Below are 25,158 nucleotides of genomic sequence, written 5' to 3' on the forward strand. Positions count from 1 at the left end.
AAATATGCATTTAGGAATCCAAAACCAAATTAGGTGTTTGAGTTAATGCTTAAACTATACATTCCTGAAAATAAGTGGATCTATGACCTTGGCAATTCCAGGGTCCATCCACTATAAACATCTGCTGTAAACCCTGAGAAACTGTCAGGTGTTGTGATATTTCTTCACTTTCTTAGAGACTAATGAGTACTTGTGCAACAAGGAGTGCATCTCAGGTCTTCTTGTAATGGAATGTTTGGGAATTCTACAGCTTGCTGCAATGAAGAATGATATCCCAGCTTCTTACACTTCCTCCTATCCCCCACAAACACAACAGATTGAAATATCATTATTGATAATGTGAAGATAAAAGGTTAGTTGTCGTTCTTTCATTCTACACTCAGCCTGCTCCATCAGGTGGGGCCCATTTCTGCTCTTTGGCTGGATTCAGTAGTTGTATTGCTTGTATGATGACTGCGGGTCTGTGGAAATTCTTCTGTTTGGAGTCTTTACTTCTGTGCCTTTTGATACCACAGAACTTATAACAGACAGATAAACTTTCTGCTCCTTTCATGTCAACTGAATCTGTCATTTAAAGATGTAGCCAATTAATCTGGGCCATAACTACAATCCTTTCATCAAGGATGTGCACAAGGAAGCAACAGGAATATTTTTGCTCCTTTACACAGAAGCTAGCAAATGCTAGAAGTCCTGCTTTAACAGATTAAAAACAAAGAAAGAACTGTAGAATTAAAAATCACGCTGGAGAATCATTTTCCCTCAACTTGTGCAGGAGTTGTAAGGAATGATAACATCTACCTGGTCATTGTTGCTGATTGATTGAATGTTTTCAGCTTTCAATGGGAGGTCTTTCTGGAGCAAGTCTGGTGCCTGATAGTCTCTGGTTTGAGAGAAGTGAGGCAATTTTCCTTCTTCAATTCTTATTGGCACCATCCCATGGTACTAACAAAAACAATGTAGTGGTAACCATTTAAAATCAAAATCATCTGCATGCTGTTTCTCACAATGTACGTTTTAATCCCTCTGTTACATCTCTGTTGTAATTCTTTAATTGTTAAACATTATTGAAAAAAATGTTGAAATGCAAATGTGCATATTTTCAGAAAAACTTACTCTCCACACAATCTCCCCATTCTCTCTCTGAATTGATGAGGGAGGAATCTGCAAACAATTGCAAGTTAAATTACTCAGCTTTATAATCACAACAGGCAAAATGAATTATGAAAAAAATAATGTCAGATAAACAATAATGATTTTTCAATTTCCTACTGTTATGATGATTAGGAGATTATAATATCTTAATGCATATTTCATATAAAAAGAAATCAGTGAGAGGAACAATCAAGATTGTATCTCTAACGCTTTAACTGGAAATTGTTATTTTTCCGTACCACTCTGCTGCTTCCAAAAGCCTGAAGTTGTGTACTGGGTGTCACTGGAGAGACATCATCTCTGATCCGTGTTCCATAATAGTCCAAAAAATGGTCCATATGAGGAACATCGCCCCTTGGAGGGTGAGAATGACGATTCTTGTGCAGATCGGGGTCTGTGAATAATCTTTCTCTCTCATTGAATATTCCTTCTTTTTTATCAGTGGGTGAGTTGGCAGATGTCTTTGTGAGTTCACTTAAACCACTGTCCATGTGACCATGAAAATCATCTCCTCTTGTTTTCAAATCAGTATGATCACATCTGCCTGTAGAGAGATAATTTTAGAAATTTGCCCACAGGCATTAGGTTTTGTGGAACAGATTTCTCTGTTCTTGTTGATGAGATGACTGGATTGTCTGGGCAAGTAAGAATGAGACAATCAAGTGGAGAAAACTCCAGAATCGTGATTCACTGCCAAATTAAATTAATGGACAGAAATTTGGATGGGTTTGCACTTTTTCATAAGAAACAGGAGCAGAAGTATACCATTCAGTCCACTGAGTCTGCGCCATCATTCAATGAGATCACAGACCACAAGATATAGAAGCAGAATTAAACCATTTAGTCCACTCTGCCATTTGATCATGGCTGATATCTTTCTCAAATCCATTCTCCAGCCTTCTCTCCATAATCCCTGATTCTATTTTTAATCAAGAACCTATCTGTCTGTCTTAGGTACAGTCAATGACTTGGCTTCTAAAGATTCACGACCCTCTGGCTGAAGAAATTCCTCCTCATGTCATTTCTAAAGGGTTGTCCCTTTTATCCCCATTCTCTGTCTACTGCTAGTCTGTGAATCCTCTATCCATGCTAGTACCTTGCCCCTAACACCATTGGCTCTTGTCTTATTTAGCAAACTCTTGCATGGCACCATGTCAAAGTTGTTTTGGAAATCCAAACAGATCATGTACACTGGCTGTCTTTTGTCTAACTTGCCCGTTACCTACTCAAAGAGTTCTAACAGATTTGTCAGGCATGGTGTCCCTTTTGATGAAGCTGGTCTGACTAAGCCCTATTTTTCCATTTTCAAGAACTCCACAAACTCCTCCTTCATAACGTAGTATAAAATCCGAATAACAATTGAGGTCAGGCTAACTGGCCTGCAGTTTCCTGTCTTCTGCCTCCTTCCCTCCTTAAATTGAGGTATTACTTTAGGCATTTTCCAGTCCTCTGGGATCCTCACTGACTCCAGCAATTCTTGCAAGATCACCACCAAAGCCTCTACACTCTCTTCAGCTATCTCCTTCAGAATTCTATGGTGTCAGCCATCTTGTATGGAAGTTTATCCACACCGTCAGACCTTTCAGCTTCCCCAGCACATTTTCCTTAGTGATTGCCAATACACTCACCTCTGTCCCCTGACTCTCTTGAAGTTCTGGTATGCTGCTGGTGTCTTCCATTATGAAGAATGATGCAAAGTGCCTGTCCAGTTCCTCCACCATTTCATTGTTCCCTGATACTACTTCGCCAATTCATTCTCCAGTGGTCCTCTTGCCTTTTATTTCTCAGAAAAAAAGTTCTTGCAATCTTCTAAGTTATGAGGTAGGTTACCCTCTCATGTCATCTTCTGCCTCCTTATTGTTATTTCAGTTGTCCTCTGATTTTTAAAGACTTCCCAATCATTTGGCTTCCCACTAATCTTCAGCACATTATATGCTTTACGTTTTGGCTTTTGTACTGTCCTTGACTTCCTTTGTCAGCCATGGTTGCCTCATACTCCACTTAGTAAGTTTATTTTTCTTTGGGATCAATTCCTGCTGTTTCTTCTGAATTACCCTTCCACAGAAACTCCTGCCATTGTTGTTCCACTATCTTCCATGCCAAGCTCCCTATCTAATCAACTCTGGCCAGGTCTGTTCTCATTTCTTTGTAGTTACCATTACTCAACTGATATGCCATTACACCTGATTCCAGCTTCTCCCTCTCGAGCTGCAGGGTGAATTCTGTCATATTATGTTCACTGCTCCCTAAGATTTCCTTCACCATAAGTTCCATGATCAAGTTTGCCTTAATACACATTACAAAATCCAGAACAGTCTGTTGCCTAGTGGGCTTCCCCACATGCTACTCCAAAAAGCTATCTCGTAGACAGTCCACAAATTCTTGGGATCCACTACTAACCTGATTTTCCCAGTCCACTTGCATATTGAAGTAGCCCATAATTATTGTAATACTGTCTTTCACACATCTTTTCTGTCTCCTGCTTTATTTTCAGCCCCATATCTTGACTACTGCAATGAAGCTTGTACATGACTCCCATTAGGGTGGTCTTCCTTTGAGGGTCCTCAACTTTATACACACAGATTCCATGCCATCTGATTCTATGACATTTCTTGGTATCAATTTACTTTTACTTCTTACTGACAAGACAACCCCACCCCTTAGCCCATCTGCCTATCCTTTCAATAGAATGTGTATCCTTGGATGTTTTGTTCCCAGCCCTGATCCCTTTGCAGCCACATCTCTGTGATGCCCAGAAATTCGTACCTGCCAATTTCCATTAGCACTACAAGCTGAATTACCTTGTTCTATACACTGCATGCATTTAAGTGCAATGCCCTCAAACCCCTCTCATAGTTGCCCCCTTAAGTGCTGTGTCTGAAGTTAAATTTCTGACCTTTTCCATACGCTCTGTGATATTACTTGTTCTGGAAACTTTAATAACCTCTGCTGAGCCCTCAGTCCCTTTAACAATTTCCATGGAACTGAACTCCCCCACCTCCACTCCACCCCACCCCACCCCACCCCCACCCCCACCCCCACCCCCCAGCACTGATCTCTATTGCACTCTTATAATTACAGCTTGTCCCTATTATCCCAATACACCATCTTCTTTTAGTGAGCCGATCTTCTGTCCATAGTAAATATTCTACTGCCAACACATGGGCTCTTATTGTAAAAATTAGCCGAATACATGGTACCTTATTGTATGTCTTTTGAATATCTACATATAGTAAACCCATTGCTTTTCTTGTATATATCCTGCTTGTTGCCTCCTAAAAAGGTCTAGTAAATTTGTCAGGCATGACTTCCCTTTCATGAAGCTATGCTGACTCTGCTTGATTATATTATGTTAAAAATCACACAACACCAGGTTATAGTCCAACAGGTTTAAGTGGAAGCACACTAGCTTTCGGAGCGACGCTCGTCACTCCGAAAGCTAGTGTGCTTCCACTCACACCAGTTGGACTATAACCTGGTGTTGTGTGATTTTTAACTTTGTACACCCCAGTCCAACACCGGCATCTCCAAATCATGATTATATTATGTGTTTCTAAAAGGTCTGCTAATAAATGCTTCATAATGGATTCTAACATTTTCCCAATAACACACGTTAAGCTATCTGCCTATAGTTACCCATGTTTTGTCTTCTTCCTTTTCTAAATAAATTTATTACCTGGGCAGTTTCCAAATCCCTGTTCAACCCATCAAGTCTGTATGACGAAAAATGCACCACTAGCTACATTAGTCCTGCTTTCCTGCACTTTGCCTATAGCCTTGAATGCTATGACACTTTAAGTTATCATCCAAGTACATTTTAAAGGTTGTAAGATTCATTGCCTCAGCTACCCTCCCATGCAATGCATTCCAGACCCCCACCACACTCTGGATGAAACAGTTTTTCCTTCATCCTATCTAAACCGCCTCCCTTTCACCTCAAAATTATACCCACTTGTTACTGACCTTTCAACTAAGGGGAACAGTTACTTCCTATTCACCCTTTTCACGCCCCTCACAACCTCAAACACTTCCACCAGGCCTCCCCGATCTCAACTTTCTCTGATACAAAGAAAACAAGCTGAGCTTATACAGCCTCTCTTCATACTTAAAGTGTTTTCAGGGAAAATCCCAGTGTATCCCCTTTGCACTCCCCCCAGTGCAATGATGTCCTCCAGTAATGTAGTGACCAGTACTGCACACAATTCTACAGCTGTTGTAGGCAAGTTTCCTATATGCTTTTTTAATTATTCACTTAACCTAACTAGCCACCTTTGGGATCTGTGGACAAGCACCCCAAGATCTCTCTGTTACTTTGAGCTTCTTCGCCACCTGCCATTTATTGAGTACTCCCTTGTCTTTGCATTTCTTCCAAAGTGCATCAGCTTATATTTATCAGGGTTCAATTCCACCTGCTACTTATTTGTCCATCTGACCAGTCCGTTTATATCCTTCTGTAACCTAACACCTTCCTCCTCACTATCAACAACCTGGCAATCTTACTTATCAATCTCCCCACGTTCTCATTTGCAAAATTTATGAATATTACAAACAATAAGGGACCCACCAATGATCCCTGTGATACACCACTGCACACTAGGCTCCAGTCACACAAACAGCTTTCCAATACCCCTTTCTGCCTCCTTTCTTGGATTCCTGAAAGATTACCACCAGTGTATCCATTATCTCTGTTGCTGCTTCCTTTAATAACCCAGGAACTATCCTGTCATGTCCATGTAACGTATTGGTTTTTAACCCCATTGCCTTCTCCTGGCCCAATTTTCCAACATTTACTGCATCTCAATGATCCAATAATCCTTGGCTCTGGAATAAGATATTCTGTCCTTGGAGGTTCATAAAGATTTCTGCAAAATTCATTGAGGTTGATCTTCTCCACCATACAACCCAGTTTTCAACCAATGTAAACTGCTGAATAAAGCAACAAACAAATCTGGATAAACTGAGAGAGGGAAATGTTCCATGAGATTTTGATGTCACCAGTTGCAGCAGGCAGTAAAGAAAGCAAACCATATGTTGGCCTTCATAGCGAGAGGATTTGAGTTACAGGAACAAGGGTGTCTTGCTGCAATTATACCGGGCATCTTCACACAGAGAGCGCTGAGCCTGTGGAATTCACTGCCACAGGAAGTGGTTGAGGCCAAAACATTAGATGTTTTCAAGAAAGAGGTGGATATTGGTCTTGTGGCTAAAGGGAGGAATGGTGGGATTTGTATATTGTTCTTGATGCTCAGCCATGACCATATTGCATGGAGGAGCAGATCTGAGGGGTTAGATAGCCTGCTCCTGCTCTTATCTTATAGGTTTCTACATTGATACAAAGAAAGAGCTTCTTTAGTGCTGTTGGAGTCCCATGGCTTAAAATGTCATTAGGGATTTGATTTGAAAGTAGAAGAGATGGAAAATTTGCTTGATTTGAAAAATCTGATCGGAAAAGAATGCTTCCTTATCTGATCACGAGGAAGTAGGTTTAGCAGAAAGTCATAAGCCACTTACAAATTGTGATTCCCCCACTTGCTGTGGGTACCCTACCCAGAGGCAAAAGTGAGGACTGCAGATGTTGAAAACCAGAGCTTAGATTAGAGTGGTGCTGTAAAAGCACAGCAGGTCAGGCAGCATCTGAGGAGCAGGAAAATTGACATTTTGAGCAAAAGGCCTTCATCAGGAATGGAGGCAGGGAGCCTCCAGGGTGGAGATATAACTGAGGGTGGGGTGGCTGTGAAGAAGGTAGCAAAGAGTAGAATATGTGAATAGGGGTGGGATGGAGGTGATAGGTCAGAGAGAACACTTTGCTACCTGCCCCCACCCTCCTCTCTATCATCTCTATCCCCACCCCCATTCACCTATTGCACTCTTTGCTACCTTCTCTACAGCGCTCCCCACACCCCACCCCACACTTATCTCTTTACCTGGGAGGCTCCCTGTCTCCATTCCTGATGAAGGGCTTTTGCCTGAAACATCGATTTTTCTGCTCCTCAGATGCTGTCTACCCTACCCAGAGGTCAGCCTGATTGACAGGCTTAGCCTCTATTCCAGAGATCAGCAATTTGTGAAGGCTCTGTTTCAGCAAACAAGTCTGTACATGAGACTGGGGAAAGCTGGGGCAGTTGATCAGGGTGGAAGGGGAAAAGGTGTGGTAGAAGATGGGTATTGATTTGAAGAAGTTTGATCAAGAATGCGGGTGGTGGAGAAGAAGGATTCTTCAGACTAGTGTGGAGTTACCAGCAGCAGGGGGTCAACTGGGGATAGGCAACAGGGATTTTATCAGATGGAAGCTCCAGGGATTCAATCAAAGTGGTATTGATAAAGGAGCAGAAGAGATTAAATTTGAGGATGGGAAAGGAAAAGTAGAAGATTAATCAAGTGACCCTCAAGCTCGTTGAGAGAAGGGAGTGGCAGATCCAAAGCAGAAGTTTGAGGCCTTGTAGTTGGGTCAATGGCAAAGAGAGGTGATGGGTTGGAGACTTGAGGCCTCAGGGAGATAGAATGTTGAATGCCTCAAGGTAGAAGATCCCAGGACTTGTTATAACTTGGGTGATTGGGGGAGGGTGTAGTACTGCAAAATAAATGAGGCTATCTGGAGAGAGGGATCAAAGTTCAAAGGCAGGAATGAGATTGGGCTGAGACAGTTGCAAAATGTTGTTTGATGAGAAGAGTGCTGTATAATTTCAATTTGCTGTTGCTTAAACTAAATGTATTTCATGCTTGTTGCATGAGCCTTGGTATTTATAACTCATACCTGCACGCAAATCCACAATTTCCACCAAAGAGACATCCTTCTGCCCAAGGATGGCATTCATTGGTGTCTTCAGCTGCACCTTCAATTTTTCATTATTCTCTTCGAGTCCATCATTGTGAATAAAAATATTCCACATCTTTATGGAAATACCTATGTTCAAAGATTACATTTTAATTATAGTTGATCATATCCATTAACTTTACTTCTCTACAACATATGCAAATTGTTTTCACATTGCTTAGAGGACAAGACAAAACATTCATTTTTTTTCTCTTTGTTCTCTGGGTGTCACCAATATTTAGACACGAGGTTTTGTGAAAGTTTTACTGTTAATAAAAGTATTGGGAACCTTGAATTCACAATTGCAGATATGGCTCCAATCAAGAACTTTGTGTACTTATTGTTACTTTTAGATTGTCTTCTATAACACTTGTCCTTTTCTAATTCTATCTGATCATTTGGTAACTCTTTTGAAATATGGTGAAAATTGCATTAGCAAATTTCAAAACTTAGATCATGGATGAAATATTTTTTTTCCAAATGCAATAAACTAAAAATGGTTGAAGCCATCAGGTGACTACAGGTTGAGTCAACTCATGAAGCCATCAATAAATAATATCCAGTGTTAACCAAAATTAACCTCTTTATCAAAAGGCATTTAAACGTGGGTCCTGTTTGACTTACGTTTTTATTGATAATTTTCATATTTTGAGATGAAAGACTTGGGGGGTAAGAAACAGGAAAGATAGCCTGGTAGGACTGTCTGCTGCTGACCCCCAAGGCTGTAATGGAGCTCAAATTCCCTGAGTCACAAGTGAATGACTGACAGTGGCTAAGGTGTATGTGAACTGTACCCTTGACAGACAGTTCCCCCATCCTCACGTACATTGAGATATTATTTCCCACCCAGTGAGGTCCGTACTGACTAGCGTTGTCTGTGTGTTTGTCCTAAAGAGCATGGTCAGTGAGCATCTGGCTGTAGCACCACTGTAATAACAAGCTTTTCACAGCATGGTAAGGAATAGATGTTATGAGCATGTAGCGAGGTGCAAAGTGAGTGATCGATGAGAGACAAAGTGATTCACCCTGAGGACCCTCATTCCTGATGAAGGGCTTATGCCCGAAACTTTAATTTTCCTGCTCCTCAGATGCTGCCTGACTTGCTGTGCTTTTCCAGCACAATACTCTCCACCCTGAGATGCAGCTTCTTCAAATTTAGGAGCTGGCTGCCTGCCAGGTGTGTAAAATGCCTTATTGAAGTCTTTCAATGTTAGTGCCCTGCAATGTGAGTCTGTACTTCCTGAACGATGAGATGCTGTGGCCAATGAGTGGAGTTGGCATATATCAGATACCAATGAATGAGTGATGCATGCAGTTGATGCTCATTGATCATGAAATACTGGTTGGTCATGTGCAATATGGAGGTTGTACAGAGCAAGCAGCAAGTTGAATTTGCCAGGTAACTGCTCTAGTTTCCACGTTGAGATTACTTGATCTCCAGCTGATTTGACAAGATTGATAAGATAGACAGCTGAGTATTAATAAGGTGATCTGGACCATCAATGAGGCATTTAGAAAGCAATAATTCCCCACTATTGGCAACTCATTGCTGCCTGGCAAGAATCTTGCCATGTGGTTTATGAAAAATATTGGGAAGGGCCTTGTCAGACTTGTCATCTGATTCTTCCACAAGTCTCACCATAGCCCACATCCTTTAGAGCCCTATAAAATTCTGCCATTATGTCGTTTTTTTCCATAGGATCATTGTAGTTATTCCTGTACTTTCATTTAAATAAATTGGTTTGTTGTTTTGCAGTTATACTCAGCTACAATGAATGCTTTTCAGTCCAACTTTAATTTAAAATAAAAGATGAGGTTAGTTTGTATGATACTACAGTAGTTAAGGATTCTGGACACATCAGCTACAATATTGGATCATCTACTGTCCATTTTTCAGGACATAAATTGATGCTGGACGGGCGACTGTGACATATGCCTCATATTCTCTTATTTCGCCAAGGGAGAACCCTGTAAATCAAATGGATCAAGTAGCCTGGGTCATCCAGGCTGCACACATGAAACAATCTCCAGTTCTGTTTCCTATTTCGGACCCTTTTCTGTATTGAATCATGTCTGATTATGGGTTGTGCACATTGGGCTGGGAGCAATCAAATCATTGGTCCTTAAAGAGATTGTTGGAATCTGCCACAAAAAAAATTTCCTAACTCTGGATCCAGAAGGAACAGGTAAATTATCAAGTTCTGAGTGATTGGGAAGCCTTTGCAATGTGATGTATTAGATGTCACAATTACATTCAGAAAGGATAGAGCAATCCATATTTTCCCGCGTGTCATTTCCATATAACCTTGAACCGGGAGAAGAAATACCAGCTCAGGCTTCAACCCTTACTTTTTGTTCAATGCTCTCTACTAGAAAAGTTAAAGTGTAATCTCAAGCGGGTTAAGGATTGGACACACATGGATTGATGGCCAGTACTGATAAGCTCACTGTCTTGATTGTTTGTTTCTCATGGAAGTCAAACATTTGGGTAAAAGAATTAGAGGAAATATTAAAAATCCAGATTTTAAGATTCTCATTTTTGTATCAACTGTAGAACTATTTATTCCCAAGGTAGCAAGCAATATTATGGTCGTATGTCAACAGTACTCAGTCTTATATTAATGTAACTTACCAGGATCAAACTGAATTAAACTCGCTGAGCTATGTGTAAAGTCTCTGCCAACTATAGCTGATAACCCCTGAACCTGCAGAAGACAAAATGCACTGAGATAATTCACTTTTATCTTGTAGCAGTCTGTCAAAACAAAATACTGTTTGGGACAAAAAACATGGAAAGAAGTGAACAATAAATCTTAAATTGATGGACCAAAGAGAGATTTAGTGCTGTAAAATTAAATATTTTTAAATGAAAGTGTTCAGGCAGAAAAAAGGTATGCAAGAGGCAAATTGGATTCTGAGTTTTATGTACAGTAAAATTGAATATCAAAATAATGAAATTTATGTTCAATTTGCAAATTGGCTTGGCTATAGTTATATTGCAGACAGTTCACCACACTATCATAAAACAATGACAAAGATATTATACAGCATCTGTATTTTATCAATGATACTGCAACATGTATATTGATAAATTCATTAATTTCAAAATGCAGTTATAGTTGCAAGCAAGCAAACACAGCAACTAACTTCCACACAAACAAAAAAAATCATAGAATCCCTACAGTGCGGAAACAGGTCCTTCGGCCCAACAAGTCCACATCAATCCTCCAAAGAGGAACCTACCCAGACGCACTCCCCCTACCTTATATTTACCCTGACTAATGCACCTAACCTACACATTCCTGAACACAATGGGCAATTTAGCACAGCCAATTCATCTAACCTGCACATCTTTGGACTGTGCGAGGAAACCAGAACACCCGGTAGAAACACACACAAACAAGGGGAGAATGTGCAAACTCCACACACAGTCGCCTGAGGGTGGAATCAAACCTGGGTCCCTGGTGCTGTGAGGCAGCAGTGCTAAACAACGAGCCACTGTGCCACCCCAAACCTTTGTGTCCCTTACAATTCAATCGCCTTATAAATAATATTTCCAATTCAAATACTGTTATTCTGTGGGCATATGCTCATTCAAAACTGCCTCAAGATAGCCAGACTCATTTTGTATTGGTTCTGTCCGGCTAACAAAGCAACAGTTTATGAGTGTGAAGTTTGATAAGATTGATACATTCTCTGCAAGCCATAGAACAGGATGAAGGAGGGAACACAGATTTTGGTTGGAGAGTTGCACCCCAAAACAAATCAGGGGGTTAAGAATCATTGGAGTGGACCTTACAGATGGTATTCAGTTCAGAATTCTGAAAACTGGGATCATTTTCATCTGATGGTCACTTAACACTATGACTTGGACAACAGGGTGAAGCAAGTCTACTGGAAGCTGAGAATGTTGTTGGATGAATTCCTATAAAATCTGCAGTTCTTTTCAATAGTGAGCGGTGAGGTTTAATGGATGTGGAGTTTTGGTCATATTTTTAAAAATGAAGGAAGGGATGTCTTTTCTGTACTTAATGTAACAGTTGGTGCAAGTAGCGTTTAGTTAATGTTGCTGTTAGTTGGTTTGTAACTGTAGAAATTTTAAAATGTCATTAGTCACTAAGAACTTAAATCTCTTGTTTAAAATAATCAGTCTGTATGGGAATTGTAATGCACATTTCTTCAATTGCTATATTCAGGAATCAGATGTTTTTTTTTGACATAATTTCCAAGCAGACAGCACAGTGATCAACTAAAAGCTATGATTTTACTCTGACATTAGATCTTACACAAGTAATGGCTGACTTTATAAACATGTTTTCTGTCCTATTCTGTGCTTACAACTTCTGGGAATAGGGTCAATGGTTAATGTATGTAACAGGATTGTATTTTACAGTTAGAGCAGTGATGTCCCATCATGGAGGTTAAATAAGCTACTTTGGGGCCTAACCTCTTTCAGTTGTTACTGATAAACTCATCTCACAAGAATGACTATAGGTGATTTCAAACACATCACAAATAGAGATACTCTACCGTTATACCAATGTAAGAGGGATCAGCACTGTATCCTTTCCTGGTAACCTTTATGGAGAGAGTTCCGATGTTCTCACATACTGTATAGCAACTTGCAGACATTTCAATCCTGGACCATTTCAGTTCCATTCTACACAAAAAATTCAATTTTGCTTTTAAACAGAAGTATTGACTATATGACTAATCCTTAACTGTTGCTTATGAGGTTAGAACAGCCATGTACATCCTGTAAAGACATCTCAATTTATATCACCCAACATAGAAATACTTAAAACTACCATATTTTTGATAGAGTCTCTGTTATTCATCCAAGGTTATACATCAACCTCAGCTTTTCCGTGTCAGACAGCTGTTCTCTGGAAGCTGTTTCTCAGTTGCAGTTGTGTGCTTGCTCTACACTGAGATCACCTTGCATTAAGCAGCACTGCCAGTGGTTGCAAAAATCACTCAGCCTTTACATTGAATGAATTATGCTTCTTTTGACCCATGCTACCATGCACTCCATTGGGGACCAACTTCCACCATTTACATCAAAGGGAGAACGGACAAGGCTGGGATTCCCACCCCTTGGCCAATTGAAGTGGCAAATTAAGGACCACTTAAGGGCCACATCGGACTGCTATTGGTATTAAGCATTAGCTCGGCAACTCATGTTAATAGGATAAGTATATCTTGTAGCCCACTTCCTGTGGGCTCCAAGAGAAAAGCATGTTCACCCAATAATGTATCCTGTGCCACATGAAAGGCCCACTATTGAGAAAGGACCCTCATCACATTTAAATACCTCATAACAATTTCCGCGCCACCTTTCCTGGGCCTGTCTGACTGGCTGAGATGAAGTTACCTTAACTAGCTATTTTTAGGTTCTCCATTTCTAGGTGCAACTCTGGGCCTCATGCTCCGAGTGTGAAATGAAGTTTGAAGAACCTTTGGCCCTCTGATCCATTAAGCTCTTGTGGAAGATGTCTCTATACCTTCAAAGGCCCAGGAACTCTGACAGCAGCTGTCACATTGTACTTAATCCTGTCAGGTTCCCGGTTGGGATACCATCAACTTTCTGACAGTGAATAAGGACACCCCACAACTAATAAATTCAGCCCCTACATTGCAGATTTAGGAAAACATCTTACATTTGAGCTTGCCTCCTACCTCCATCCCAATTTCATTTATTTTCTTTCTGATTCTCAAAAGTCTCACTGCTACAGACTCTATTCCTTATACTGTGCTACTGACTTAACCTGCGGAGAGAGTCTCATTAATTAGAGGAGCTCTACCCTTCACCATAAAACAGCTCAAAATTCACTTTACCACCTATGAAATATGGAACTAGTTTGTCTTGTTGTTTACTTTCTTAAGTTTGTTTCATGCCTGCATGTTGGATTGTTTTTCAATGCATTTTTATTAATCATTCCTTCCCCATCCCTGGCTGCCAGTGCGTAAAATGCCTTTTATCACTAGAAGAAATTTTGCCACATCCCGTTAATTTTCAGCTACATGGTGATTTTCTGGCCCCTACCCTCCACCAATTAGGCAAGCTTCATGCACAAAGCAGTAATGGGAGCTGTGAATAATAATGTACATGTAATGCATTAATTTTGGAATATGGTGCACTCACTTGCTAATGAGGATTTCTGCCAGCAATAACAGGTTTAATCAGTGTGACGCACATCTGGAGCACTACAACACTCAGGCATTGATTTTCATCATACAGTAATTTTGAAGTGTTCACAAAACACACAGACGGTACATAAGGACTCAACGAGACTCAGTAAATTGATGTTTCATAACACTTCAATACAGCTGGTGTGAGCATAGCATAGGCAGCAATATGCAGGCTATGGTTTCCTTTCTAATACAAAACTTGAGGAAAGGACTCTTGTTGCGACTCAATAATGTGATGTGTAAAAGCATTGCCAAATGTATCGCAGGAATGCCCAAAGTTGATTCCTGATTTGTACAGAGCTGAAGAGATTTTAGCTGAAGAGCAGAGGCAGAACATTTTGGGATGGGACTTTGCACCTAATGGGGACTAGGTTACCATTGACTTTTTTTACAACTCCGTGCACTTCATAGAAGACATTGAATATAGGACTATTTCACTTGGTATTTAAAGTGAGCCATATGTTTGAAGGTTTGTGTAATACTGTTATCTTATTTGTAAAGAGTCAGGAGCTAAGAATGATGTGAATGTGCCAGGGTGCTAAATATCCTGCTGTACTGCAGTCAAGTGCTGAACAACATTATATTAGTCCGCAAGTCAGATGACAGACTGTAAGAACTAAAATACTGGACATCCAGCAAATTTGAGTCCCAAAGTGTGACTATTCTAAACTCTTGGGAACTGGAATACATAACATGATGGCCTCAGATGGCTAGTGAGTCAGATCGAAACATACTTAATGGATTTAATGTTGAATTAGATTGAGAGAAAAAAAAACCAACCTGACTTATTGTCAAAGAACGAAAATGTGAACAAATGTTGCAAAAATGAATTATCTGTTTTTTTATTCAAGAACAACTCTTTCCTATATGAATTGGGAAATTAATCATGTTATAAAGGCATCTGAGAAGTTTCAACAAAAGTATGGACCTGGCATTTGATACCACTCTGCTACATTCAATTGTAATTGGTGATGAAAACTGAGACAGAGGTGATGGAGGCTCCACAATTGTTCCCATGTTCAGTGAGGGAAGAGGCCAACAATCAGTTTTAAATAAAAGGTTGTGTGTATTCTCAGCCGGAAGTGCTGAGTGGAAAATCCATCACTGCCCCCTCTTGAAGTGCCAGCATTTAGTGCACAAAGCAGGAGCCCATAGTAAAGAAGATATCATACTAGTATGGAGAACTGATTCGCTAGCTTGCAGAGAATAGAGAGTGTTCAAAAATGGGTCTTTTTCAGATAGTCAGGAGTCAACAAATGGAGTCCCACAGAGGGTCTATGTTGGGTTCTTCACTTTTTACATTTTATATGAATGACTTGGATAAAGGGACTGCAGATGATTGCTGATGACTTAAAGATAATCAGGAAAGTATTTTGCATAGATGAGACAACCTATCTGTATCCTTGTTAAGTGACAAAAATTTGGTGGATGGAGTGTAATGATGAAAAATATGGAATTGTTCACTTTGGCAGGAAGAATAGTGACTGCTGTTTTTGTCCCTATATTGGTGCAACTGTTCCAATCATTAATTTATCAAGCATAGCTAAGAGACAGACTATTAAAGCATTCCAGATTGCGCTCATATAGACAAGCACAAAATCTTAAATTTCAAAGGGAGCAACAATTTTATTGTAGGCCTGGTAGCATCTGTGAAGAGAAATGAGAGTTAACATTTCAGGTCCGGTGACCCTTCCTCAGAACTTCTGAAGAAGGGTCCTCGCACCTGAAATGTTAATTCTGTTTTCTCTTCACAGATGCTGACAGAACTGCCGAGCTTTTCCAGCAATTTCTGTTTCCGTTTCTGATTTACGGCATCTGCAGTTCTTTCGGCATTGGCGTAGGGTCTTTTTAGAAAAAAAAACACAGGATGCTATTTATTACGTTATTTATATAGAGCTAAGAACTAGCTACATCAGGCCATATTTGCCAAACAGTGGCAAGCATAGAATAGCATTCTGCTCCTACTTTTTCATACTAAACCACAGAACCTACAGAAAATCAAAGCACTACTTTAAATTTAACTGTGTCCTCATGGTGCGGGAGAGTCAAGCAAAGGTAAACAACGCCTCATGTCTCATGATGTCAAGATGCCAGTGTTGGGCTGGGGTGCACAAAGTTAGAAATTACATGACATCAGGTTATAGTACAACAGGCTTTTGGAGTTCTGAAAACTTATGATTTCAAATAAACTGGATGGACTATAAACTGGTGTCATGTGACCTCTGATTCATTTCTCACGGCAGCAGTTGCGATATGCTTTGACAGTTATTGTGTAAGAGTATGAATGGAAGGTAAGTGTGTTGTTAAGATGGCTCCAAGCTGGGTTGAGTAACAGATGGAATAGGGTGCCATGTTGGAGTAGTGATAAGGCACAAGGCAAGAAGGCTTTTGGAGAAGAGTCACATCAGACTTGAATTTTTAACGCTGTTCCTCTCTTTCATGGATGCAGCCAGGCCTGCGGAGTTTCTCTAATACTTTGTCTTTATTTCAGATTTCCAGCATCTGTAGTATTTTTCACTTATTGAAGGTAAGAAGGGAGCCAAGTAAGTGATCGAGTGAATTAAAACAAAGAACTGCATGTCAGAGATCCGAAACAAAAACAGAAATTACTGGAGCAACTCAGCTCTGAAGAAGGGTCACTGGTTCGAAACGCTAATTTTGCTTTCTCTCCACTGATACTGCCGGACCTCCTAGTGATGGGGATAGCCACCTTTGGGGGAAAGAGGAGAATTGGACCTAGTGGCAGAGGAGTTTCTGGGCAGGAATGGTGGGTATATGGTCATGTGGGTATTTGCAAACTCCTAGGAAATAATTTTTATGGAAATGTACACCCCTGGTTCCATCTTCACTCATGCTTTGCTGATGAGTGCTAAGCAACATTGCATGCCTGTAAGAAATACATTTGCTGAAAATCCAGAATTTTGAATCCAGAAGTGAGATTATTTTGAATTCTTTAGAATGGATACATTACAATTTCTTTGAAGGCTGGAAGGTGAGTTATGTATAATAATGGTTGTATTTCTATCAAGTGATAAAACTAAAACATTCCTAAGTGATCAAAACACAACCACGTTAAATGCAGTCAATTGAGGCAAAAGCTCTTTCACAGTCATAAAATGATTGCAATCAAAGCCGTAATAAGGATGCATTTGCTTGGATAAAGTTAAGTTCTGCCTCATCTATGCTGCATTCCGTTATACATGAAACCATACTCACCTCTTTCAAAGTAACCTCCACAAACAATGCCCAGGCATTAGCCCTGACCCCAAAATGACAATTGCCCTTTGCTGCAACATCTCAGCATTTTTTTCTAGCTCAGGCTCTTCCTCCCCTGGGTCCTTGAAGTCCAACCAGCCATCTGTTTTAAATAGTTCATATATTTTTTTCCTGCTGCAAACTTCCACTGCTGAAAACATATGTATCCCTTTGAGATCTGCTATGGCATCAGAATTCCCACCCTCAAGGCTGCATACGTTTTGCATTGAATTGAATTCTGCTGTAACCACAAAGGTGTGAGTTCTTTCGAAGAGACACACATATTCCAGACCTACCACTAATGTAAAATGGTGTCCTTTGAGGAAGCAGAAACAAATTGACCGTTTTGGGGCAACACACCTGAAAAAGAGTAAATTCCACTTTGCAACAATTTGATTTGCCTGAAAAACCATAAAGGCAACACTTGCTCTACAAAATGCAATTTCTTTGGAAGACCAGACATTGTACAAACATACATTTCTGGTGCATTAGAGTTTCCTGCAGTGTCAGATACTTTGAACTCAAAGCTGTCAGATGTCAGTTCTATGGAGGGACTGATGATGTAGCGAATTGTACGTCTGTCCACCTCTTTCTGGGTAAATGAGCCTTGAATGTATCCACCTGCAATATATCATTTTCATGCCAGAGAGTTTATTTTGTATTCACCATCACTGAAGAAAGATGCAGCAATTTATTAACACATTAGACTCTTTGGCAGTTTTGCCATTCAGCATCGCCAGTGCTAGTGGTGTAGAAGCTTTTGCCAGATCTCTGCCCACTCATTTTAGCATGCCCCACCGTGAAAGTTTTGGCAATATGAAGAACAATGCAAATCATATTTAAAGTGAATGCATGTCCAACTCCCCAATTTGTACAGAACGTGTGGCACCCTTGATTCATGCTTAGGAAACAGATGAAGGCTGTTTTCTAGGGGAGAAAAAATTAAACCTAGCAACTGCATTAAAAATGACAGAAAATCGAGGGCCAGAAAATCATTAATTTTAATGATATAATTTAATTCATTCCTATACAGAAACACCTAAACACGTTGTTCTGGTGGTAGGTGAATGTTTTGCACAATGACAGGAGAACAAGTGGGAAGAGATCTGATATCACTGTGCTGCACCCAATTTATTGATGGGGTCTACCTGACAAATCCAGAAATCTAAAACAACAACACTAATGCTTTCTATATTTTGCAAAACAAAACATTTTCCACACTGTGAAAATCAAATAGACATTTTAACATGAGATACCATATTAATGCCAAGCATTTGCATGTATTTGCAATTATAAACACAACTTCAATTGTTTCAGATCTTTAGAAAATTAATGCTCTGATTATCATGTTTGCATCAATTAATTGAATACCTGTAGTAGTACTTTCCAAGTATCCATAGAAAGGTGGACGGAGAATCGTGTAGATCAGCTCCTCATGTTTGCTGTCCACATCTGAGGATTTTAAGTTCTGGGCAGTGATGTAGATAGCAAAACGTCCATCTTTCAGTTTATGAACTGTAGTTGGGCTTTGATTGATGAGGATATAGGGAGAAGCTTTGTCAACATGCTCCACCTGCAATTAATATACTGTTAGATATGTAGATTGTTTTCTTGGGACAGTCTTTATCAATGATCCACACCTTCGGAAACTGTTAATCAGATTATCCTAATTCTGTTTTCAAATTCTCTGTTGTTACTTTCCATAATCTTTGCCAATATTTTAGTCACCTTCTCCTATTTACTTTTATTGAATGAATCATAGAAAATAGACATCACTGAAAGGAGCAATTTGCTTCATTGTGCTTAACAATTCAAGATCTTGCTTTGGCTTGTGGAGTAATGATTTGAGCCTGAAGGGTCATAATGTAATGATTATCTGACATTATATAACTGAGAAAGTGAGTTGGAGAAAAAGCCCATGAGGAGACCCTCTGAGCTTACACTATAAATAAAAAATTTTTGATAAAATGTACTCTTACTTCTGCAGAGACATTTAAGAGACAAATCCTCCTATCATGTCAACCAGAAGACAAAAATTACCAATGTGTTATTATTGTTCATTGTGTTGATTGATCACGAAATTAATAGTTTAAATTTCTACTATTAAAATTTCATCGTCTTTTTCAGCTTTTGAGAATGTTTCAGACAATATAATACCATCAAGTTCTGAATTGCTCCTTCTAATTTGTCATGAGCAGGTTGCAGGAAAATAATTCCCAAAGAAAACTGTGGGTGGAATCTTATGGTGGTCTGAAAGATGTGGGCTATGGCAAGATTTAAGGTATAATCAGGCAAGACATTCGGTGAGGCCTATCTCCCAATCACAAACATCTCACTCCATCTTTTATGCTTTTGATAAGCAGTGAGGTGAAATCTGGAAGTATGTCACACCGAGATGTCAGTTTAACACTAAGAGTCTGTTGGCCACTGTCAGAATTGGGATATGTCTGACTGCAATCCAGATTTTAAAAAAACTTGCCTCTCCCATCACCTTTCAACTTTCCACCTTTTACATTAAACCTTTCTACCCTAGGAAAAAAACTCCAACTATCCATTCTATCTCTCATAATTTTGTAAACTTCTATCAGTTCACCCTTCATTCTTCGACATTCAAGTGGAAACAAACCAAGTTTGTCCAATCTCTCATCATAGCTAATACCCTCCAAACCAGGCCACCTCCTGGTTTCTGTATCCTCTCCAAAGCCTTCACATTCTTCTGGTAATGTGGCAACCAGAATTGGACAAAATTTTCCAGATGTGGCTTAACTAAAATTCTATGGAGTTGTAAACTGACCTTTATACTCTATGTCCTTACTAATGAAGGCAAGCATGCCATATGCCTTCTTGACCACATTATGTACTTGTGTTGTCACTGTCAGGGAAATGTGGACCTGTACATGCAGATCTCTCTGTTTGTTAATGCTTCTAAGTATTATGCCATTTTCTGTATATTTCATTCTAGCATTAGACCTTCCAAAATGCATCACTTTGCTCTTGCCTGGATTAAATTCCATCTGTCATTTCTCTGCCCAAGTGTCCAGCCTATCTCTATTCTGCTATATCCTCTGGCAATCCTCCTCACTATCCGCAGTTCCCCCAGACCTTGTTTCGCTTGCAAACTTACTAATCAGATCGCCGACATTCTCCTCCAAATCATTTACATACATTACAAACAACAGGGTTCCCAGCACTGATCCCTATGGATCACCACTGATCACAGATCTCCAATCAGAAAAACACCCTTTCACTGCAATTCTTCATCTACTGTGTCTAAACCAGTTCTGTATCCATCTTACCAGCTCCCATGTGACTTCATCTTTTGAATCTGCCTGCCATGAGCTTCTCAAAGGCATTGCTGAAGTCTGCATTGACAAAATCAACTGCCTTGCCCTCATCAATGATCTTTGTCACTACCTCAAGAAGCCTCAATCTAGTTTGGGAGACATAACCTCCCCTGCACAAAACTAATAAGTTCATAATTTTTCTAACTGTGAGTAAATCCTGTCCCTAAGAATAGTCTTCAATAATCTCCTTACCAAAGGACTGAAATCTAATCTTGTTGAATTGCCTTTGTATACAATTCTAGGAGGCTTTTATGCTGTAGTGGTAATACTTCTACCTGTGGGCAAGAAGATCTGGGTCCTAAATTATCTAATCAGGTTAATTAAAATTAATACAATCTTGGATTCTAAGTTAGTTCCTGCTTGGCCTCCAGAAGGAGAGTAGGACTCCATGCTGAATAGGCAGCCTGCCTCGGAGCCTCCAACTCCCTCTTGACATTGCTGACTGGAAAGCAGGCCACGCTTTGTCTGAAAGAAGGAAAATTACTGGGCCCAGCTCATAGAGGAAAATATTACAGGACAGTGATATTCAAGTTGCAACCAAAGTGAACTGGTTTTCAATTACACTATATTTGTTAAACGTTGTAAAAGTAATTTTCTCCTGTCCAATATTCCTTAATTTTGTGTGCGTGTTTGTGCGAGTGAGCAGGAGAGACAGAGACAGAGGAGTAGTGAACATTTTCTTAATAAACACTGACTTTGATTTCATTTTAAAGATTTTTGCAGCAGCTTTATTTTGAAAACCAGAGTTCGGGGAATATTTTTCCACATACTTCGGTGAGGTATGTGAATGGAAAAGGAATGAAATAAATCAGACAATGCTTCAATATTGCAGACTGAAGAGGGGGAAAACAATCATAATTTAAATTCTGTCCTATTCACCTATTCACATTCAGCTTATGTGTGTCAGAACTGGGTGCTTAACTCCTTAAAGTCAGCTGAAAAGTTGATCAAATATACAAAATTTTAACCAGTCAAAATTTAAAAATTAGACTAAATCAAAATGAAAGTGATGAATGTAATTCCAATATGAAAAGTTCAGCCAAAATTATTTTTGAAACAAAGAGATGAACTGCAGCAAATAATTTTTGATCTAATATGAGAACAATTGCAAATTATGATGCAAATGCTCTTCCAGAGTGAGGATATATGACTAGTGAAACACAAACACCCCTAACCTAGACCAGGTAAAAGCAGCAGCAAGGGAATAACTGTTAACATCACTGAGAAAAGCCAAAAGCACTGAAATGTTCTGGGACATAAGTGAATAACCGAGAACATCAAGGGGCTGGGTTTATATTCTTTCTTGTTGGAGATAGTCGTTGCCTGGTATTGGTGTGAAATGAACGTTATATTGCCACTTATTGGCTCCAGTCTGCATATTAGCCATCAACATGAAAGGAAGGTCATTGTTGAAGAAACTAAAGTTGATTGAGCCTAGGACACTGTACAATACTTTTGGAGACCAAGTTCCTGCATTCACATTGAGATATTCCTTACAAGGGGTAATCTAACAATTGTGTCTTGACATTCAATGATATTAACATTGCTGAAATCCACCACTGTCAAAAGAGTGGGGATTACCATTGACTAGAAACTGAACTGTGGCTGCAAGAACAGCTGTCAAACTAGTCCTGCAACAAGTAGCTTGCCTCCTTACTCCCCAGTGTCTATCCATAATCGAGAAGGCGCAAGCCTAGAGTATGATGGACTAATTCACACTTGCCTGAATGAGTGCAGCTCCAACAACACTCAAAAAGCCTGACACTATCCAAGCGGCCTAGTTGATTGGCATCACATTCACAGGCAATCACTCCCTCCACTACCAATGCTCAGTAACAGCAGTGTGCACCATTTAGAAGATGCATTGCTGAAATTCACCAAGACTCCTCAGTCAATGCCTTCAAAACTACAACCACAACTATTTAGGAGTACAAGGGCAACTGCTATATGGGAACACCACCACCTACCCTTTCCTCTCTAAACCATTCACCATCCTGACTTGGAAATATATTGCCATTTCTTCACTGGCACTGGGTCAAAATCCTGGAACTATCTTCCTTACAGCATTGTGGGGGGAATCTAAACCAAATGGACTGAAGCATTTCCAGAAGGCATTTCACTACCACCTTCTCAAGGGCAATTAGAGATCAGCAATAAACACTGGCTCAACCAGTAAACCCCACATCCCATTAATTTATTTGAAAAAAGTAAGAGACGAGATCATAAACAGTGGTACAGGACAACTATAGTCGTATAACTCAATTAAGAAATTGAGGATACCATTACCATAAACAAGTTTGGCAAGCTTAGCCTATGACATAAACTAAAGGCAAAAGTGTACTGAATTACAAGTGATTCAACAGGTTGGCAATAGGAGATGTGGTTGTGATATTGCAGTTGGACTTGTAAAAGGAGGATGAAATCAAAGGGATTTATCTGTAGTCAGAAAAGAATCAGTACTGCTCAACTTGACTAAACACAAGATAGAGCAGAATTTTAATGATATTAGTCTGAAGTTTTATTTTTGTAATCATTTGGATGGAAACATAGCAAAGAATTTTCACAGCTACCGATTGATAGGGGCAACAGAGAACAATTAGATTCTTAACATTGACAAAGAAAGGTTGGATTTTCTGCCTATGTTTTAACGGTGAGATGAGAATCTTGCTAGTGAGTGGCAATTGCTTATGGATATCATGGGTATCTTTATGTGGGATTTTCAGGGAATCGGTAAAACATCAACTTTATGGTTCAACCAAACTTTATGGTTGTGGTGAGCTGCCTTCTTGAAGTAACTGCAGTCCATGTACTCGAGGTAGACTCACACATCAAAGAGGGAATTCCAGAGGGAGACACTGAAGGAAATGGTACTATATTTTTGAGTGAGGATGGCTTGTGACTTGGAGGGGAACTTACGATGGTAGTGTTCCCATGTAGCTGCTACCCTTGACCTTCTCGATGGAAGTGGTTGTGGAGTTGGAAGGTCCTGTCTAAGGATCTTTGGTGAATTTCAGTAGTGCATCTTGAAGGTGGTACATACTGCTGCTGTTTAGTATTGGTGGTGGATTGGAGTCATAGAGTCATAGAGATGTACTGCATGGAAACAGACTCTTAGGTCTAACCCGTCCATGCTGACCAGATATCTCAACCCAATCTAGTCCCACCTGCCAGAACCTGGCCCATATCCCTCCAAACCCTTACTATTCATATACCCATCCAAATGCCTCTTAAATGTTGCAATTGTACCAGCCTCCACCATTTCCTCTGGCAGCTTATTCCATATACGTACCACCCTCTGCATGAAAAAGTTGCCCCTTAGGTCTCTTTTATATTTTTCCCCTCTCACCCTAAACCTATGCCCTCTAGTTCTGGACTCCCTGACAGCAGGGAAAAGACTTTGCCTATTTACCCTTTACATGCCCCTCATAATTTTGTAAACCTCTGTAAGGTCACCCCTCAGCCTCTGACGGTCCAGGGAAACAGCCCCATCCTGTTCAGCCTCTCCCTATGGCTCAAATCCTCCAACCCTGGCAACATCCTTGTAAATCTTTTCTGAACCCTTTCAAGTTTCACAACATCTTTCCGATAGGAAGGAGACCAGAATTGCACGCAATATTCCAACAGTGGCCTAACCAATGTCCTGTACAGCCGCAACATAACCTCCCAACTCCTGTACTCAATACTCTGACAAATAAAGGAAAGCATACCAAATGTCTTCTTTACTATCCTATCTACCTGCGACTTCACTTTCAAGGAGCTATGAACCTGCACTCCAAGGTCTCTTTGTTCAGCAATACTCCCTTGGACCTTACCATTAAGTGTATAAGTCCTGCTAATACTTGCTTTCCCAAAATGCAGCACCTCGCATTTATCTGAATTAAACTCCATCTGCCACTTCTCAGCCCATTGGCCCATCTGGTCAAGATCCTGTTTTAGTCTGAGGTAACCTTCGCTGTCCACTACATCTCCAATTTTGGTGTCATCTGCAAACGTTCTAACTTATGCTCGCATCCAAATCATTTATGTAAATGACAAAAAGTAGAGGATCTAGCACCGATCCTTGTGGCACTCATCTGGTCACAGGCCTCCAGTCTGAAAAGCAACCCTCCAATACCACCTTCTTCTACCTTTGAGCCAGTTCTGTATCCAACTGGCTAGTTCTCCCTGTATTCCATGAGATCTAACCTTGCTAATCAGTCTCCCATGCCTTGTCGAACGCCTTACTGAAGTCCATATAGATCACACCTACCACTCTGCCCTCATCAATCCTCTTTGTTACTTCCTCAAAAAACTCAATCAAGTTTGTGAGACATGATTTCCCATGCACAAAGCCATGTTGACTGAATATTTGTGGATGTTTGTCAGTGAAGTGGGCTATTATGTCCTAGATGGTGTTAAGCT

At 40.0% G+C, this 25,158-nt stretch overlaps 1 protein-coding gene across 3 annotated transcripts in view; it reads right to left on the minus strand.

Moving 5' to 3' along the window:
- frem1b (Fras1 related extracellular matrix 1b) overlaps window positions 1-25,158 on the minus strand; it is a 195,636-nt gene that overhangs the window by 16,075 nt on the left and 154,403 nt on the right. For all 3 annotated transcript variants that reach the window (XM_072574234.1, XM_072574233.1, XM_072574232.1), the window contains 8 exons: window positions 18,785-18,986; window positions 17,890-18,034; window positions 12,497-12,626; window positions 10,599-10,671; window positions 7,907-8,056; window positions 1,392-1,696; window positions 1,114-1,161; window positions 799-942 (listed from right to left, as the gene is read on the minus strand). In XM_072574234.1, coding sequence (XP_072430335.1) covers window positions 799-942; window positions 1,114-1,161; window positions 1,392-1,696; window positions 7,907-8,056; window positions 10,599-10,671; window positions 12,497-12,626; window positions 17,890-18,034; window positions 18,785-18,986 — 1,197 coding nt within the window. The remainder of the gene's footprint in view (window positions 1-798; window positions 943-1,113; window positions 1,162-1,391; window positions 1,697-7,906; window positions 8,057-10,598; window positions 10,672-12,496; window positions 12,627-17,889; window positions 18,035-18,784; window positions 18,987-25,158) is intronic.

Source organism: Chiloscyllium punctatum, chromosome 7 (assembly GCF_047496795.1).
Source record: "Chiloscyllium punctatum isolate Juve2018m chromosome 7, sChiPun1.3, whole genome shotgun sequence".
In the NCBI taxonomy this organism is placed as follows: domain Eukaryota; kingdom Metazoa; phylum Chordata; class Chondrichthyes; order Orectolobiformes; family Hemiscylliidae; genus Chiloscyllium; species Chiloscyllium punctatum.